Here is a 15737-nt window from a genome sequence, read left to right on the forward strand (position 1 = left end):
AAATAAATCATGTACAATCAGAACAATGAATTACAGATCCATAATCCTTTATCTTAAATCTTAGGTGTTTTGGAATTCAGAGTCTCTTGGTCATAAAGATAACGCAGCACATATAATATATATTAAGACACTACAGGTAGCATCTATTTAAAGCAGTTTCTAATAATCATATCCACTAGTGGTTCTATACTGAATATATGAATATACAAGTGACCTCACTTCAATTTTTGTCAAGTTTGTTCCCGTTTTGTTTTCTGCATTTAAATTCTGTGGATAAGAGACGAGGACACTGTATAATGCAATATCAAAAATGATGATAAAGCTATGAGCAGAAGTTTTCCTGAACAGAGACTTGTTATAAAATGTATAATGGAGTTGTGTATACATAGAATAAGGAGAAAAATTACGTGTAAAAAACATGGACACGTTTTAGAAGCCATACCAAAACCCTAAAGGTTTCTCTAAGTTGTAGGAGTAGAGATTTCCTATTTTCTGGTTTGTAAAGATTTTAATATTGTCTTAGAAATTTTAACATGATAGAAATGTCTTTAGTAACAAATTCCATCAACTCTAACTCTAAAACCAGCCAAAATTCCAGAGAGATGGAAATTTTATAATTTAGCTCTAATTAAAAATACAAACTTTCACTTTTTCACTTAAAACATCTCCTTTCCCACATAACTTTCTGAAAAAGTCTTGTCTAGATCCCAGCTTTATTCCTTTGAGATCCTCTTGCTCTTTCAGCAATCAAGAATTACTCTTATTTAACACACTATGGCAACCGGCAGCATCCAAACTGCCAAATCTAAGAGTAGCTCACAATGCTGGTCCAGACAGCTGTGATCTGGAACATTTTCTCAAAAGGACAATGGGTGTGATTGTGTGTTAATACAAAGTCCAAGAAAGGACCATTAAAACACAGATATTTCTATAAAATCATATTTAAGGACTTTTCCTTTGAGATTAGTCCTTACACACTTTTGAAGTCAATTTATCTGCTTTTCAATGAAGTGCTAATGATGTTAATAGATGTAATTGTGTGTTCTAAAGTCCCTTCTTGGCAATACAAAAACCCTGGTTTACTATTTGTGAAATTCAAGGGTGAAAAAACCACCGCTTCAGAAGAGTTTCAGAGGATGTCAGTAAAAGCTCCTCTAGGTACAAAGCAGTAAGAAAGGTAGATAAGGTAAGGTCGTTCATGAGGCCTCCATTCTAGTGGGAGACAGTAATTAAATATTTAGGAGAAGAGCACAGCAAGTATAAAAGTTCTGAGACAGGGAAAAGTTGGATTATCTTCAAGAAACAGAAAAAATCTGGGTATTTTTGAGCAAGCAGGCCTATGGAGCTGAGGAAGAACAAGCATTATGGACACTATTTACCAGATGGATAAGATAATTAGATCTTGATCCCTACAACCTTTCCCAATTAATGGATCCTTTCTTTGAATATTTTTTAAATTCCCAAATTAGAAACACTTACATACATATTTTAGTACGAAAACATCTAGAAAGACAAATATAAAATATCTGGGTACTGCCTGACCTCATACTTAGCTACCATGAAAACTGGCAAATGAAAGTATCAGTGCACTTACAGAATTTTTAAAGGGAACAGAGTATCAAACTGGAACTATGGATAATCTACAAATTTTTCTTTGCCTCCAATATACACAGATGTTAACCTAATTTTACAGAATTCTATTTTACATATCAGTAAACAATCAACAAACTGAATAAAAAGTATCAATATCAAACATACCTTTGGTGAGATGATACTCTCCACACTGCTCTCTAAATTACACTCAAACACATGGGCTTTGGTTAGCTTCTTATCCCAATGGGCCGCTAGCCAAATTTTGGCCAGAGGCCCTCTCTTACTCAGGACAAAATGTGCGTAGAACATTGTTCCGGCTGATTATGAAACAGGAGGAAACCTGAAAGGGAAAAAGAGTTAATATAAATACCATGTGAAAACAAAGATTTATCAAGACATGTAAGAAATCTGAAAATAAAAGTTTCCAATTCTTTTAAATATAAGAACTTTGAAAGGTTTGAGTAAAGTACAATACACATTTAAAAGAACCGACTGCTTAGTTTTGAGAGGGGAAGGAAAAAAACCTCAAAATATAAAGAGCTGAAGGGAAAAGGGGCACAGGAGCCAAACCATTTCTATACTCCAAATAAAAGTGCCAGGATTTTGTTTAGTTTTTTAGTAAAAATTGTCACCAGACAATTCTTGCTCATTCTGAAGTTCCATCAAGTGTTCATTCCATTCCTATCTTGATTACTGACTGTGGAGTCTGACTGTGGCCAAAAGCTAGATAATACATTGTTCATGGCAAGAAAACTATGTCAAAGAAGAAAAACACTCAGGAACAGATATTAATGTGTAAATTTCCATTTTTTTAAGAACCCCATTAACAACTGATACTCACCTAGATGCTTTATACAGTAACTACTATCTCATGACAAGCACTGTGATAATACACATTCATATTGTACCAAATAAAGATAAGAAGGCGGGTTGCCTCCATTTTACAGGTGACTAGTTAGAAAAACTGAGGCTTAAAAGCTATTTTATGTATAGTTTTCCCAACTCAGAAACTTGAAAAGCACTTGTCCAGTTACAATTTAAATACTATATTCAGGACAATGACACACTGTAATATTTATCTTATGACTAAAATAGCCTTAGTAGAAATATAATTGTTATTCACATATTATTTTTCTTTCAGTAAGCTATGTTATAAATACATAAAGGAAAAAAAAAAGCAGCTTAAAAACTCCAGCTTTAACTGTGCATGTTTCCTATATTTCCCGTGTTGATAATTCCCTTATATCATTATTATTATTATTTTTTAAGATTTTATTTATTTACTTGACAGAGATCACAAGCAGGCAGAGAGACAAGCAGACAGAGAGAAGGAAGCAGGCTCCCCGCCGAGCAGAGCCCCCCAATGCGGGGCTCGATTCCAGGACCCTGAGAATATGACCCCAGTAGAAGGCAGAGGCTTTAACCCACTGAGCCACCCAGGCGCCCCAACAGTTCCCTTATATTATTTATTTTCCTTCTTTCACAGAAGATTAAAAAAATCTATTCTGCCAGATGAATTTCTTTCTAAAATGCCCAGAACTAGAAGATGTATGTCATATTTTTACATAAATAAACTCAAGCACATCCATACCACATGAGAAGTACTTAAACATTTTTAAAACATTTTTGACCTTGATATAATTATAGATTTGCAGGAGTCCCAGAAATAGTACTGAGAGGTCCCACTTACCCTTTAACTACTTTCCCCCCGATGGTGACATCTTACATACAGTATCAAAACCAGGCCAGTGACGTTGGTACAATGTGTATACATAATTCTATGCCATTTTATCACATGTGCATATTTGTGTAACCAACATCGTAAGCAAATAAAATGCAAAACTAATTTATCAATACAAAGCTCTCCCTCTCCCATCCTTTTAAATTGTCACACCCATTCCTTCCTCTCTACCATTCCTAAGCCTCACCAACCAACACTCTGTTTTTATCTCTAATTTTGTCATTTTGAAAATGTTATATAAATGGAATCATAGAGTATGTGACCTTTTGGATCCAACCATCTAACACTCTTTGAGATCCACCCAAATGATTTCAAGCATCAGTAGTATGCTCCTTTTTATCACAGAGTAGCATTCCATGAGATGGGTATACCACCATTTGCTTTGTCAATCATTTACTAAAGGATATTTGGTTACTTCTAGTTTGAGGAGGTTTCAAATAAAGCTGCTATAAATATCTGTGTATACAGAATTTTAGTGAACAGAGTTTTCATTTCTCTGGGACGAATGTCCTGACCTTTGACTGCTGGGTAGTATGATAAGTGTATGTTTAGTTTTAAAAGAAACTTTAACACCTATCAAAATCCTAGTGAGTTTTCTTACAGCTATTCACAAGATGTTTCTAAAATTTATATGAAAAAGCAAAGGAATGAGAATAGCTTTTTTTTTTTTTTTTAAAGAATTGGGATGAATTTGTCTAACCAATTTCAAGATTTACATAGCTACAATAGCCAACACTGTATGGCAGACAGAAAAAGAAACAGATCAATACAATAGGATAGGGAACCCAGAAATCCACTTAAGTCCAACTGATTTTTCACGAAGATGAAGAAGCTTGACAAAGGGGAAAGGATAGTTTTTTCAACAAATAATGCTTGGGTGACTGGACATCATCCACAGGTGGGGGAAAAAAAAAAAGGAATCCTGATCCAAACCTCACACATTATATAAAAAGTAACTCAAAATAAATCACAGACTTAAATGTAAAAGTTTATAATTTTCAGAAAAAAACAGAGGGAAAAACCTTTGGTATACCTAAAGCTTGGTGTATATATATACACACACACTTTTTTTTGAGAGAGAGAGAATTAGAGAGTGAGAACACTAGAGCGCTCGAACAGGGAGGGGAGCAGACTCCTTGCTGGGTAGCCCCCCCCCCCCATCAAGACCTAGGCGGAGGCTTAACTGACTGAGCTAGCCAGGCATCCCAGTAAGTTTTTTCAGATGAGCACTAAAAACATGTCCCATAAAGGAAAAAAAACACCCAAATAAGGAAATTTTGTTATAGGAAAGCGCTGAAAATGTAAAGATAAGGTACAAAATGGGGGAAAAATTAAAAATGATGTATCTGACAGGGACTTGGATCCAGAACAAAGAATGCTAAAAACTCAAGTAAAAAAGTCTAATTAGGAAACAGGCAAAAGAAATTTCACAGAAAAGGATTTAACAATGGCAAATAAGAACAAGAAAAGATGCTCATCATCACCAGTCATTAAGAAAATGCAAATTTAGACCCATGAGAAATCACTGCACATCTATCATAAGACCTGAAATAAAAAGTAATGACAACACCAAAGTCCAATAAGGATATACAGAAGTATCAACGTTTATACACTGCTAGTTAGAATAAAAATTCCTTTTTGAATTAGCTTAAAAAAAATCCAAAGTAAATAAATGGTAATTTTCATGTTTTTATAGAGAGACTTTAAATTTTAAAATGAGACTTTGCTTACTTTACTGTGAATTAAGAACTGTGTCCATTCTTTCCAGTGATGTATATAGAAAATATTTATTAGTTAAACATATCATAGGCAAGAGACTTCATGTCTGTCAAAAAAGTCTGAAAGGGTGGAGGGTGGTGGTGCAAAAGTAATTCAATCAGGTTTGCCTCCTCTCCCTTAATGGCAAAGGGTCCTGAAATTCTCATTTGCTGAACCAGATGCTCCCAGGAGATCTCTAATTTACACAAGAAAAATTGTCTCCAAAGGGGGGAAAAAAACCCAGACTTCATCAATTGTTCAATGTTGTGAACTCTTTCTCTCAAATGTGAAGTGAAGAAAAGAACTAAGGAATATGAAACTAGGAAGAATTCATATCAAATACTCTAAGGTAGAAGAATTAAATTAAATACTCTAAGGTAGAAGAATTAAATCCTGCTCAGCAGTATTTTATAGTTCAAAATATGCTTCCCATAACCAAAAAATCTATGTTGCAAAGCAGTGCTTTTACTTTAAGCCTAAACATTTATTAGTATGAAAATTAAGCTCCATCTACAGCCCTATAAAGTCTACAGGATTTTGTAGAAATTCAAAATGGCAGTCTGTTCTTAGAAACACAGCCACTGTCATACACAAGATGTCCTAAGTTTCACTGCAGAAGATAGCTGTATTAAAAAAAAAAATCTCCTTAATATTTAGCTCTTAGAATGTTGCCCACTGCATGTCAACTACTAAATACGTACTTAATGAATAAGGAAATGAGATACACCAAGTGATCTCATAATTGACACATGTAAAAAATTCTAGAGATTTTAGAAATTAATACTGGCTCTTTTCAACAGGTGTTAGTAGCTCATGGCCAGGACTTAAGCTCCTAGTCAAAGTACCATGCCTAAAATATCCCAGCTATGTGGAGGCAGAGATTCCTAAATAGATGCTTTCTTGGCATGGGATGGGGGTAACTAAAGTAGAGTGGTGCTAAAATTATTCTGGGAAACAATTAGCAAGAGGAAATCACCCTAATAACTAAAGGAAGCCTGAAGAACAGTGGTGGCTCAAGTACTGCCTTATATCTAAATATGGAGAAAGTGTAATCATTGCTTCAAAACAATCTTTTTCCTTAGTATCACTATCCTTTAACCAATCTTAGGAAAAGAAGTTGATTAATATCTGTAGATTTTGAATTTCTGTATATCTCTGTTAATCCTTTGCAAAAGATCTTAGCATAACGCCGGCATTTGGTACCAGAGCATAGATGAGCAATTTCGTGATTTCTCTTTTTTTTTCCCCTAAAGCAGCAAACTTTTCTCAATATCCCCAAAAGTAATTTCATGTTTTTACAGTATGAATTATGATATTTCACTGTTAGAAAACAAGGCAGGACAATGGTTGTATAAATTGGTATGACCTCTTTGAAGGACAATTTGCCAGCATCTTATGAAAACCTCAAACACTGATACCTTTAAACCAGAAAATGTACTTCAAGTACAATGCCAAAGATATACTTGGGAGGTGTAAAATATTTATAAGAACAAAAAAATCTTAAAAATCTCACCCAGACCGGAAAAGGGAGAAAAGGAGAGGACAATGTGCCAAAGGTTGCTAGCATAGAATTCAAGTGGGAACTTAAATTTCAGAGCCCACATCTCTAACTGCAATACTGTGTTGCCCTGCCAGCATGAATTTTAACAGCAAAATATTAGAAATAACTTACCTAGCTGCTACTTAGCGACTTTTAACAAAATACAGCCATATAACAGAATTTTGTGTGGCCTTAAACAATGATATACATATATGTTTTTGTATTTTTTTTAAAGGAGGGCTCTAATATATGTTTAATACTCTTGCATAAAGTATCTGTGGCATACAAATGAAAACTGATGACAGTGGTTACCTTTGGAAGGTGAGTCCACTGGGAGCCTTTTTTACTGTTAACTGAGAACATACACAAATACCATGCACTCAAAGTTAATACCGATATACTGAATGTCAAGACACAATCCTGCTTTGCCATTAACTGGAAAGTTAAGCTGCTTAGTCTGTGTGGTTCATTTTTCACAAACCATAAACACCTTGAAGACTGAAATTCAGGGATTTACTAACTTCGGAGAACTATACCTAACACATGTAAGAATGTAATTACCTCTGAGGGATTGGGGAGTGTCTCAGGAACAGAAGTTATTTCCAACACTGCACACTAACACTGGTACTAACGTTCTTTGAACAAGAATTTTTATAATCAGAAGGTCCTAGATTCAAATTCGGCTCCCTCCTTAGTTCTTCAGTAAGGGTTAAAAGTTACTTAACATTTGAGTCTTAGCTTACACATCTATAAATTGAAGCTATTTACCAAGCAGGGTTATGAGAACGAAACGGAACGGCAAACACAATCCCACTAGATGTAAGTAAACAGTAACTTTGAAAAAAAAAAATCACACAGCAGAGCATATACAGGTCAGCATGATCATGCCTAACAACCTGACATCACATTTAAACAAATAACACAAAACCTTTATTTCTCAAAAATCAGAAATTTCCCTTCTATACAAAACTATAAAAGATAAAACTTCTCAGAATATGTGTCCCAGTAAATAGAAATTCATCAGGAAAGAAATAATCAACTTTAAAAAGACTTTAAACATATGCGACTCTAAGTGGAAAACATAATTCTTGAGTGTTCTAATGTACTATCTTTATAAACAACACAAAAATTAAATTAGGTTACACTTCACCAATGTAATTCTCACTTTGTATAAAACGCACGATGTTCATTAGTTATGCACTGCTGTCACTTCTGCTGTCGTCACCTCAACCATTTACGAACTGTTAATAATTTAATCACTGGATATGGTATATGTCATCAGTGTCTTTTTAAAAAATAATTATGAGTTGCCTCCAACATTAAAAAAGGAAATTTAATGACTACAACTTAGGAAAGCTTCTCCAGTCCCCGTCTCCAAGATTCTGCCGACTCACACAAGTCACTGGCATTTGCATTCATTTTATGAAAGTAAGAATTTTTTTTTTTTCTGGAATTCAGCGATGATTCTAAACAGCATTAGGAGAGCAAATATGAATCTTCGCTTGCAAAGAGAGCCGATCAACGCAAAGCCTTTACCAGAAAACCTTAAAAAAAGCACCAGCGCGTTTTTGAACGCTTAAGACAGCCTAACGAATCACAGGGTGGGCAGACAAGCCCTCCAGCGTTTTCTTCTTTCAAATTTGAAGGAGGCTGCTAGGGCTGGCAGCACAACTAGACAGTGTCACCCCGCAGATCCATCTTTCCCGGCCAGCAAAAAGACGTCAAGTATTTGTCAGAAACACACACCTTCCCAAAGCGTCCCCTGTATCAGCATCAAAACACTCAATATCCTAATCATTAAAAAAGTCGGGGGGGGGGAACCAATTAGGTTAATTCCCTAGGAATCAAAAGCAACTTCCCCTGGTCGGGTTTTCTATAGGTCTGTCCAATATGCAATATTCCCAACAAAATCTTCCTTTAAAAAGGGGGAGGGGGAGCAGCAGCAGCAGTCCCTGGAGAGGGGCCCGCGGCGGTGTTGAGGCCCCACAGCGCCCGCGAAGGCTGCGCCCGCACATCTCCGACCGCCGAACCCAAGCTCGGCGCACGGTTGCTGCCTCCCCTGGAGCTGCCAACGCGGGCGCCGACCCGCCGCCGCCTCCCGCCCCGCGTCTTCCGAGACAGCCATTTTTACCGGAGTAGGCGGCCCAGTCCCCAGAGCGGGCTCGTTCAAACCTCCGCCTCTCCCTCCGCGTCCCCGGGGTTTCCTCCACCTCCTCCAGGAGATGCGGCTCCCGGCGGGGAACTGGTGGAGTAACGGCTTCCGCCCTGGAACGGACCAGAACCATTTGTTACCCAGCAAGCGAGAATGCGGGCCCAGGCTGCGCGGGTCCCGGTCGAGGGCGGGCCCAGGGGAAGAGGCCTGGGCGGGAGGCGCTGCCGTTCCGGAGCCCGGAGGGGGGGCGGCACGGCCACCGTCCTGGGGCGCGGCGAGTGCTCTTCTCCCTCCGTTTGGCCCCCGGCCTCCCCAGTCCAGCTCCTAGACAGCCAGGCGGCAGGGAAGGGGTAGGCGGAGGGAGCCCTAGGATTAGAGGGGCTGGCCCCGTATCTTACCTTGCTCTCCGCCGGGGAGCTGGGCGGGCTGGGTGGCCTGGGGAGGGGAAAAGGGTCGGGGGAGGGGGCGGGGAAAGGGGGGGGAAGCCCCTGTGAGGTGTAGCTTCGGAGCAGCTCCCGCCGCGGCAACAGCCACCGCCTCCTTTCCGATTCACTCAAACAAACAAGATGGCTGCCGTTACGCCGCGGCTCTTCCTGCCGCCCAAATCCTCGGTTCAAATCGGCAGGATGTTTACGGTCAAAATGGTTTCTATGCGCCTGCGCAGCCAGCCTGAGCCCTAGAAGGAGCGACGCAGGCGCAGTGACCATTTCCTTTTCGTCGGATTTCCCCCCCTCCCGCCCCCCGCCCTCTGGTTGTGCGGGCCCCAAACTGAGCAAGCGCAAAAGTGATTCTCTCGCCAGAGGGTTTTCAAGTGTTGCGGACCTGGCAGATAGCGCACGCGCAGTGCTTGCCAGTGGAGTGAATATCCACTGGCAAGGTAGGAATAAACGCTTGTTTTAGAGGGAGTATCTGTTGTACAGATTTGCCAGGACACAAAAATTAATTTTAATGGTTCCATAGTGACGAAGATAACATAAAACCCTTAAAATCCACAAATCTGGGGGATTCATTGAGTCAATCTATATTTATAGATGGTCTTCTCCGAACCATGTATTGTGACAGATAGGGTTTAGGGCCTAATCATGAAATTGAAGGAGATAGTACGTGCCTTCATGAAGGTTCCGGTATAGCTAGGGAGGAATTTTTAGAAATACTTGTGCCACAAAAAAACAAATGTACAAGGAGACCCCAAAGTGGGGAATTTGGGAATGGAAGAGAAGGTCTTCCTTGAGCAATTGAGGAGGAGCTGGGATGTGGAGGTTGAGTTCCCAAGAAGAGAGAACATCATGTCATCATGTGCAAAAGTCTCATGGCAGAATTTTAGCGTCTGGGCACTAATGGAGGCTTCTTCATTTTAGAAAGACCATTCAAGCATATTGGAGAGGGCTAGAGTAAATGTCTAGGTGTAATTTATGTTCGTTTGTGGAGTTTTTTTTAAAGGCAATAAAACCAGCAGGAATTGGTCAACAGAGTCCTTATGGTGTTGTAGTAGAGGGAGTTCCAAAGATGATGCCTCTAGTTTGGGACTTACTTGCAAGGATGAAATGGACTGGACTGGGAAGCCATACACCGAGACAGAACAGATGGAGGAAGGTTATATGAAGATTAGTTTTGTTTTGTTCAGTTTGTTGTCTATCCACCCTCAAGTCTCCATTCTCTCCGTGGCCTCCTTAACTGGTCTCTCCACTTCCACTCTTGTCTTCCTTCAATTAATCACTTCCCTGCAAAGAACCTTTGCGGCCTAAAGAACCTTTCTCAACCTAAAGAACCTTTGCAAAACACAAGTCTAATCACTCCCCTCCCCTTCTAAAAACTCTTTCATAGCTTTCAGGTTATTACCCAGAATACTTAATGTAGCCCCAGCCTCCTGCTCTAACTTCCTCCCCACCCCTTTCTCACTACTCCAGACACTCCACTTTCTAAATCATTAAATGCACTATGAGCACTTCTGCCTCAAGATTTTTGCACTGGCTGTTTGCTGTGCTTAAAACAGTCTTGCATTTCCATCCCTTCCCCTTGGTCTAATTCTTCATCTTCCACATCTTAATTCCACAGTCACTTCCTCAAGAGAGTCTTCCTCCGTTTTATTTAGGGTAATGCTATTACTATAAAATAGATCCCCTCCTTGCCCCAAATTTCAGGGCTCTGCAAGATGGCCCTGCCATTTACTACCTGTATGAGAATAATAATTTTCATGATTTCTGAAAGAATTAAATGAGATAATATGTACAAAGTACATGGCATAATGCTGGAAACTGAGTAATTACTCAGTAAATTGTGGCTATTATTCTTGTTCCTTCTATTTTCTGAACAATGAAAGAGCCAGCAAGGTAGGGTAAATCTTTATCAGATACCCAACTTTTAAGAACATTGAAAATACTTGGATACTCTAAATGTCCCTCTTAACTATACTTGCTCTAGGCCCATTTTGTAATCCTTATTTGAAAATTTATCTCCCTCTCCACTTTACCCTCCTTTTCTCTCTCTCCCTCTTTCTCTCTTCCCCACTGTTTCTCCTCCCCCTTCCTCTCTCCCTCCAGTACTGACTTCTCAAGGTACTATCACTTCTTCTCTCTGGAACTATTTTTTATTCTTATCCATTAGATCTCCACCCAAGCCCACCTTCTTCCCCTTCGTGGATTTTATATAATTTCTTCATATACATCCCTAGGCCCCTAAATCTGCTTGATTTAATTCTTTTGAACCAGGTATATGTTCTGTTTTGGCGCAGAGTCCCATCCTATCAACATATTCATTCATTTCTGTGTATTAAAATGTCAAGTTAACTTTTCTTGTTACAGAAGTTCGCTGCAGTCAGCATCTCCTTTACCTGGAAAAGACTTACCTGGAAAGACTTATTTGATGAATCTGCATAAGTTCATTTTAATAATTGTGAATTTGTTTGACTGAAACCATGATGGGGCTGATTTAACTTACAGCTTTAATCTTCCTTTAGTTGAAAACAGTCAGCTTTTCTTTTCTGATTACTTAGTTGATGACTTGTCTGATTTGGGACAATCACTGAAAGATGATGCCATCAACCCGATCATCATATACATAAACATCATCATATGTTTATGAAAGCAACTGTGCTCTTTGTCTTACTTCACAATGACATACACACCCATACCTGAGACTTAATGGGAAATAAAAACTGTTACAGAAAAGACATGTTACAGAAAAAGACAACCAACTGATAGCAGAGTTATTTAAGAATTAGACACCATTCTGTAGACTTATTCCTCTGAATTGCCAAATTTCAAAAACAGAATTAATTATATATTATTTGTATATATATTAAGTAGGAGGTATAGCATTAGAAGAGAAATAAGGAAAATGGAGAGATTTTTAGGAGTATTTCAATGATAGTAATGGGTGAGTAGTGAACATTGTGCCCCAGAATTTTAAGTCTTCTTTAAACAAAGAAAAATCAAAGTATAAAATATTTGTTGCATGAGACTCTTAAACCTCATTAAAGAAAATCCAGAAAGACTGAATAACTTCTTTCAGATTTGGGGCTAGGCAGAGAAATGGATAGAAAGTAACTGAAAAAAACAATAGTAGATTCTGGCTTTTCTTGTCAATATTCTTTTTATCTCTAAAAGAGAATGTACTATTTTTTATCAAAAAGGAAATGCATTTTAAGGACAACAGTCCTAGTCAAAAATGTTATAATCAGACAAAGAAGTTATATAAGAAGCAGACAGATTAAGGACAAAACATTGAAATATCAATTCTTACTATGCTTAGATATTAAGAAAATGATTGGTAATGGGGTGTGAGGGAAGGTTTTGTAAGAAATGGTAGACCCTATTCATAGCCACATGCTCAGCGTGGGGCACGGGGGTTTGAGTCAGTATTGTGCTCTCTAGGGTGGCTGCAAATATCTCTGTCTGGGTTTACTAAAGGTCTGCTTGGGCAAATAGGTTTCAGCAAAGAATCGCAAAGGGCCAGAGCAGGCCCTGGGATCTGCAGGTGCATGGGTCAGGTGCGACTGGGGGTTTGTCAAGGTTAAGGTTGAGACCAGGGAATGCTGCAGACGCAGAAGCAGGGTCAGGGTCTATGCTAATTACTTAGACTTCTCTCAGAAAATATCTTCCTGCTAACTGCATTTCAACGCTGAGAACAGTTTTAACTCTTAAGCTGGGAGTTTTTATCTGTGACCGTTTGGATTCATTCCTTCTGTTTTTAAGCCCATCATCTCTCCTGTGCGTCCTACAGCACCTTTGAGACGGGGTGTTTATTCAAAAGCAGATGGATAGTGTTTCCTCCTAACCCGTCCAGCCATTGCAGAATGCAGACATTTTTATTGTTGTAACATGATTCACTCTGTTCCTTTCATTCTGCGAAACTGCTTACTAAAAATAGTAGGACAATTTGGAAGCAAATAAGGTTGGGTAGATCTCTTAAATCCTATATGACTAACAAGCTAACATCTTAATGAAAAGTCCTTGCCAACTTAAAAAAGACACGTTAAATTACCATTAATAAAGAAGTCATGCGGTAAATATAGTACTTTTCCTAAGTAGAAGGTGACGGTGGTTTGTTGGAAGAGGTGGAAAGGAAGGTAGAAGCTGCCGAGTTATGAGACAGGGGCAGAGATAGATGAAACTCTAGCAGTAAGCACTTCAGAGACACAGCTTGTGGCTAAACCGAGCCAAGAGCTGACTTGAAGTGAATAGGCATCATGTACAGTCCTCTGTCCTCCGTGGCCTCAGCTGTGTTAATGTGCTTTGCTTTAACTTGATGGGGACAAAATGTTAATGGGCTGGGGAAAGGAATCATACCTGAACTATGTAATTTGGAAATTATTTCCCTATCTGCTAATCCTATGGAGGAATTAACACTATTAAATAAACTCACAATGAAAAAGAATGGACCAAAATTATTTCCCTAAGACTAAAGGCAAACTTTATTATCAATGAGGTCTGATATATTCAAGGTAGAATGGCAGAGAATGATGCTTGGCCAACTTTAATAGGCTTATAACTTGGGAACTTGTGAAATTGCTAATTTGCATTTGGCAGTTTGGGGTGGGGCCCCAAATTCTCTTTTTTTGGTGGTGGGGGGGACAAGCTTCCCCATGCTAGTACATGGACCACATCAAGCAACAAAGATTTTTTACAGAACAGACTTTGGAACGAAGTAGACCTGAGTTTATATCATGGCTCTTTCATTTAGTAGCTGTGTGACCTTCAACAAGTTGCTCAGCTTCTCTGAGACTCAGTTTTCTCATCTGTAAAATCAGGCTAATTATACCTATACCCTCTTGGTTGTGGTGTTCACTACTCAAGATGATCTAAAGTATCTAGCATAGTGCTTGGCACATTATTTAAACCCAATAAATAACAGTTACTATTCTAATATCATTGTAGTTGGATCTGATAATTTTCTCCTTCACTATTCCCATAGAATAAAGATCTATATTGACTTCCAAGACAAAATCTGAGATTTGCTTCCCAACATTTTCTTCTTTTCCTTTGGTTTGGCATATGGCTCCAGGTAAAACATTACATTTCCCAACCTCTCTTGCATATAGAGGTGGTGAAATAACTATGTTCTATTCAGTGATATGTGAGTGTTCATAAAAGATTTAAGAAGGAGCAGCCCAGACTTATTTTTCCTTCATCTTGCTGGATGAAGGAATGTGGAATGTGGATGTGATGGCTGGTGCTCCAGCAGCCAGTCAGAACCATGAGCCACAAAGGTTATGCTAAGGGTAGTAGAGCAGTGAGATGGACATGTTTGGATCCATGATAACTTTGTGGAGCTCTCATGTGACCTCTCGAGTGCCCACCTTCAGACTTCTTTCTTATAAAATAAGAGAAATAAAGTCATGCCTTGCTTGATATTCAGCTGTATTCAGTCCTCCACTGATACAAACACTTACCTGGTTCAAGTGCTTTATAAGATACAAGGGATATAAAAATGAATGTCTAGTCTCTACCTTCAAGTACCTCAGTCTTCTATGTTATATCATTTAGTGGTCTTTCATAGAGTATTTTATATTTTTAATATGTTTTATAATTTTATACATTTATATATTTTATAATATATTTTTATATTTTGTATTTTATAATTTCATTGCAAGAATTTTGTCACCTATAAACGTCACTTTCAAGCACCCTGTCTCATTATTATTTTATTATTTTTTGATGATGCACACTAAATGTGTGTGTGTGTGTGTTTTAAGATATTATTTATTTGACAGACAGAGATCACAAGTAGGCAGACAGGCAGGCAGAGGTAGAGAGGAAGGGACGTAGACTCCCCGCTGAGCAGAGAGCCCTATTCAGGGCTCAATCCCAGGACCCTGGGATCATGACCTGAGCCAAAGGCAGAGGCTTTAACCCACTGAGCCACTCAGGTGCCCCCGACTAAATGTGTTCTTTCAAATCTTTGTCATACATTCCATTTCTTCTTTTAAAACCACTTTTAAATCATAGAGGAGAAAACCAGGACCTGTGAATCAATAGTCATGGTCAGTTTCTCCAGCATTTTTCTTTAGCTTTCACAGTCCCTAGCTTCATGGTAAAGAAATAAATTTACGTGTTTAATCCCAAGACTTGGCAGTTCCTATTCTAGATTTTAGGTTCACTGGCAATACTTCACAAGTTTCCTTTGAAGGCAGCATTTCATGTTATCTGAAATTGTTACGAGATGATGAATATGTTGAGCCCAGAAAGCTTTTTATTACATTTCTCTCCAAGATGCTGTCTCCTAAACCAAACAGCATTTCTCTTTGCCCATGTCAAGTCCATATAGGAGAGTCTCTGTAAATGTTGTAAAATTATCAAGGTGCAACAGTCATGGATTATTCCTGGGACAGAGTTTTCTCACTAGCATCTTTTCTTTCTTAGGATTATATTGAATGTAGGTAACTATAGCTGTTTCTCAGGATGGTCCAGAATCAATCATCCTTTATTAGCAAAGGTGCATCTGGTATAAAACTT

General features: G+C 38.6%; 1 protein-coding gene across 3 annotated transcripts in view; it reads right to left on the minus strand.

The window, feature by feature from the left end:
- The window catches only part of RAD21 (RAD21 cohesin complex component), a 28706-nt gene extending 19311 nt beyond the window's left edge, over nucleotides 1-9395 (minus strand). The window contains exons 1-2 of one of the 3 annotated variants that reach the window (XM_004743472.3): nucleotides 9183-9393; nucleotides 1759-1933 (exon numbers count right to left, since the gene is read on the minus strand). In XM_004743472.3, coding sequence (XP_004743529.1) covers nucleotides 1759-1902 — 144 coding nt within the window. In that variant the 5' untranslated portion in view covers nucleotides 1903-1933; nucleotides 9183-9393. Of the gene's footprint in view, nucleotides 1-1758; nucleotides 1934-8763; nucleotides 8911-9182 lie in introns of those variants that run through there. The other 2 variants (XM_004743473.3, XM_045078070.1) reach the window with 2 other exon arrangements.
- Between the last annotated feature and the right edge of the window lie 6342 nt (nucleotides 9396-15737).

The sequence above is a fragment of the Mustela putorius genome, unplaced genomic scaffold (assembly GCF_011764305.1).
Source record: "Mustela putorius furo isolate JIRA1106 unplaced genomic scaffold, ASM1176430v1.1 tig00000228_pilon_pilon_pilon, whole genome shotgun sequence".
NCBI classification, from domain to species: Eukaryota; Metazoa; Chordata; class Mammalia; order Carnivora; family Mustelidae; genus Mustela; species Mustela putorius.